This window comes from Rhinatrema bivittatum, chromosome 6, assembly GCF_901001135.1.
Source record: "Rhinatrema bivittatum chromosome 6, aRhiBiv1.1, whole genome shotgun sequence".
NCBI lineage: Eukaryota > Metazoa > Chordata > Amphibia > Gymnophiona > Rhinatrematidae > Rhinatrema > Rhinatrema bivittatum.
The window spans coordinates 355867301-355870692 of NC_042620.1; the positions used below are offsets into that span (position 1 = coordinate 355867301).

Here is a 3392-nt window from a genome sequence, read left to right on the forward strand (position 1 = left end):
CACTTCTCACACAGTAAAGCTATACACCATGCAATAGATTCCTTCCACTTTTGGCACTGTCAATTAACAATGCCAAATCCACAGCTTAAAGAACAGAACTCCTAGTGTAGATCCAACTCTCAACTAGAAAAAAAATTAGATTATATTAAAATTACTAGAAAATTCCTTTCTTTATTATCAACAAAATACTCTTCAAAAATATATTCACATACATGTTGCTCATTTCTGTAATTGTTTCAAAATGAAAGACAAACTTAACCTTTTAGATCCCGCTCATTGAAGGACTTATTTCCTGATGCCCCTTTTTACATATCTTAGTTAACTAGACCCAAATATGGTATAAAAAAAATTTCAAGGAAATCGGACTATGGGTTTTTGAGAAAAATGCATGTCCACTAGTAGAACGTTGGGATCTACAGGAGTCAAAAAGTACTTTTTCAAAAATTCTTTATTTTAGGTAATTCTTGTAACATTTCTTTATTTTAGGTAATTCTTGTAACATACTGCAATACTACAGCTGATATCATACATAAGAATGAAAATTAGTCAAAAAAATCAAGCATGATAATCTGGAAAACATTTTTCATGTAAACGTTTACCACAAAATTTACACCACTTTTTTGTATTTTTGGAGCAGACAGCACATCGGCCTTGGGAAGTTGTGGACAAGAAGTGAGGCTGTAATGCCTTTACATCAGCACTTATGGATGCTGTAGGACCTCCTTTCCGGATGCGGTAGCTTGAAAGGCCACATTTCATTGCTACGGTAGATACTTCACGTAGGAAGTCCAAGTGGCTCATTGCTTCTTTTCCAAGCAGATGGCAGTGAATTTTCCAAGCTGCCACAACAGCCATGTTCAAGCCATTTGAAAATAAATTCCACCACCACTTTTTGGAGCGAAGTGTTGGGCGGTAAGCTGATAAAAGCCGGTCAAGTAGATCAACACCACCCATGCCTTGATTGTAAGCACCAATTATTTTTGGTTGCTTTATTAGAACTTTTTTCTTTTCTTTGAGAGAATAGCGGCTGGCTTTTTGAAGTGGAAATGGCTTCATCCAGTTGGACATGACTGTGACCACACTGCTGTCATTCCAGCGGACACAGATGATGTCTCCATCACCACGATAATCAAATTCCCCACGATCTTTCTTGCGCAGTTCTTTAGGTGCCATTAGGGGACATTTCCCAGTTCTGTTTTCTCTGACAGTGCCAATTGCTCGAAATCCCTTTTCTTTCAGTTCCACCATCAAGTTGTGTGATGTGAAGAAATTATCAAAGAAAAGGCAATGATTTCTTGGCTCTTGAATGACTGAAATCAAATCCGAAATTACTCTTGTACCAAGTGGAACTTTTTCAGTTTTATCAGTGCCTGATTCTTCTGGCTGATATTTGGCACCTGTATAAATCTGCATTGAAAATGGAAAACCATCTAGACTGCACATCATCCATATTTTGTATCCAAATCGAATTGGTTTTCCTCGAAGGAACATTTTGCAGCTATGATGACCATAATATGGTACCATTGATTCGTCAATGCTCAGGCTTTCACTAAAAACACCTCCAATCTTCAAAAACTGAGCAGATAAATGGGTATAAAATGGCTCAACTTTTGCAGCTTTTCCAGGTGGTAGTTGCAAATTGTCAACAATATGAAAATAGATTTTCAGGTCCTCAAAGCGTTTTCTTGACATGGTTTTTGGCACAATTTGGTTGCTCAAATCTTCTGCAGTTGACCAGTAATGCTTTTCTTTTGGAACATGGTGATAGCCACTGTGCAAGAGTATTCCGAAGAAACGAGTGATTTCATCAGCATTTGTGTCAATGCTTGCCAATTTCTGCCTGGCATATATATTTGTCATGTATGCTAATTCTTCTAAATAATCTTCACCCATAATTTCTATGAAGTTCAAATGGTGTCTTCTGAAGAAGATCTGGACGAATATCAGCCAACTTTGTTGGGGCATGCTCTTCCATTGTGGTCGTGAAATCATCTGTCTTGATCCAACTTGGGTTTGGCTTCTCTGGGTTTCGTTTTCCTTTGGTATCTCCTGATTCTTGACAATAGGTTGATAGCAATTTGTCATCCTCATCCACTTCCTCATCGCGTGACTCAACTGCAACTTCCACTTCACCACACACATCTGCTGGTACTTCTGGTGCTAGGTCTTCGTCATTGATATCTTCGATATCTGAGTCTTCTAAATTATCTGATGGTGGTAAAATCACAATATCAGCTTCTGTAGCTTCAGAATCGCCCAAAACTTGTTCAACTGCTTCTTCAACAGTCAAGTACTTCTGAGTTTTCATTGTATTCCAAATTAGGAAATGAACAGGACCGCCGCGGAGCTAGTCTCGCTCGCGCGGCCCGAGAAGAGGACGGCGTCGTGGAGCTAGTCTCGCTCGTGCGGAGCTAGTCTTGCGGGGCCCAAGAAGAGGATGCTGTCGCGGAGCCCGAGAAGAGGACGCCGTCGCGGAGCTAGCCTGTTGTGCTCAGTCCTTGCATCCTGAGATGGAGGCCCAGGAGAGAGTAAGATTCCTCATATAGTGTATGGGAGTGATAAGCCTGTGTGTATATATGTTTGAGAGAGAGAGAGAGCATGGGAGTGAAGCCTGTGTATGTGCTTGAGAGAGAGCATGAGAATGAGAAGTCTGTGTGTATGTGTATGCATGAGAGAGAGCATGGGATTATATGTAATTTACCATTTTTTAAAATATTTGTGAACCGTTTTTTGCATTTTTATTCATTTTTCAAAAATGTGTATATTTTGAACCACAAAGATCCCAATGTTCCACATGTGGAACATGCAAACATAAATTGGTGCTGATCAATTTGTATCTTACCTACAAAAGAAAGATTTATGCCAACATGATCAGAAAACCCTTGGGAACTTGAATATATCACACAAGTCCTTTATTTACATTCAGTATCATACCAAAAGGTGAAAAGGTCAAACTATGTCAAAACTTCAGTTTTTGACCTACTTTGCATATTCATATCTTTAAGAGTATTCATCTAGGAATATCACATTTTTGGATTTAGACTGTTCAAGTTCTATACTCTCAAGCTAAATGGTTGAAACTTTGATTTTCTTTAGGTTTGGAGTAATTAAAATCATTTAAAAAAATGTTCCACTTTTGGCACGTCGGGATCTAAAAGGTTAAAGTGCTCAGTTGCTCTAAGGTGCCTAGTACTGTGATTCCTCCAATGAAAGACAAAAATGTAATTTACGCCTGCTTCAGGGATACAGATTTCTGCTAAAATGTCATGTTTTTTAAGGATGTACATTCATTTTCAATGAGGGGGGGGGGGGGGGAAGAGAGAGAGAGAACACACCTAACCACAAAGCTTGCATACTAGGTAGGTATTTATATCCCTAAATGAGGCCCACCT

The 3392-nt window shown here is 39.0% G+C and overlaps 1 protein-coding gene across 1 annotated transcript; it reads right to left on the minus strand.

Moving 5' to 3' along the window:
* Positions 1 to 555: 555 nt before the first annotated feature.
* On the minus strand, positions 556 to 1860 carry LOC115094737 (piggyBac transposable element-derived protein 3-like). The gene has a single exon (XM_029607995.1). It carries the CDS (start codon positions 1858 to 1860, stop codon positions 556 to 558), a length of 1305 nt encoding a protein of 434 aa, XP_029463855.1.
* Positions 1861 to 3392: the final 1532 nt, after the last annotated feature.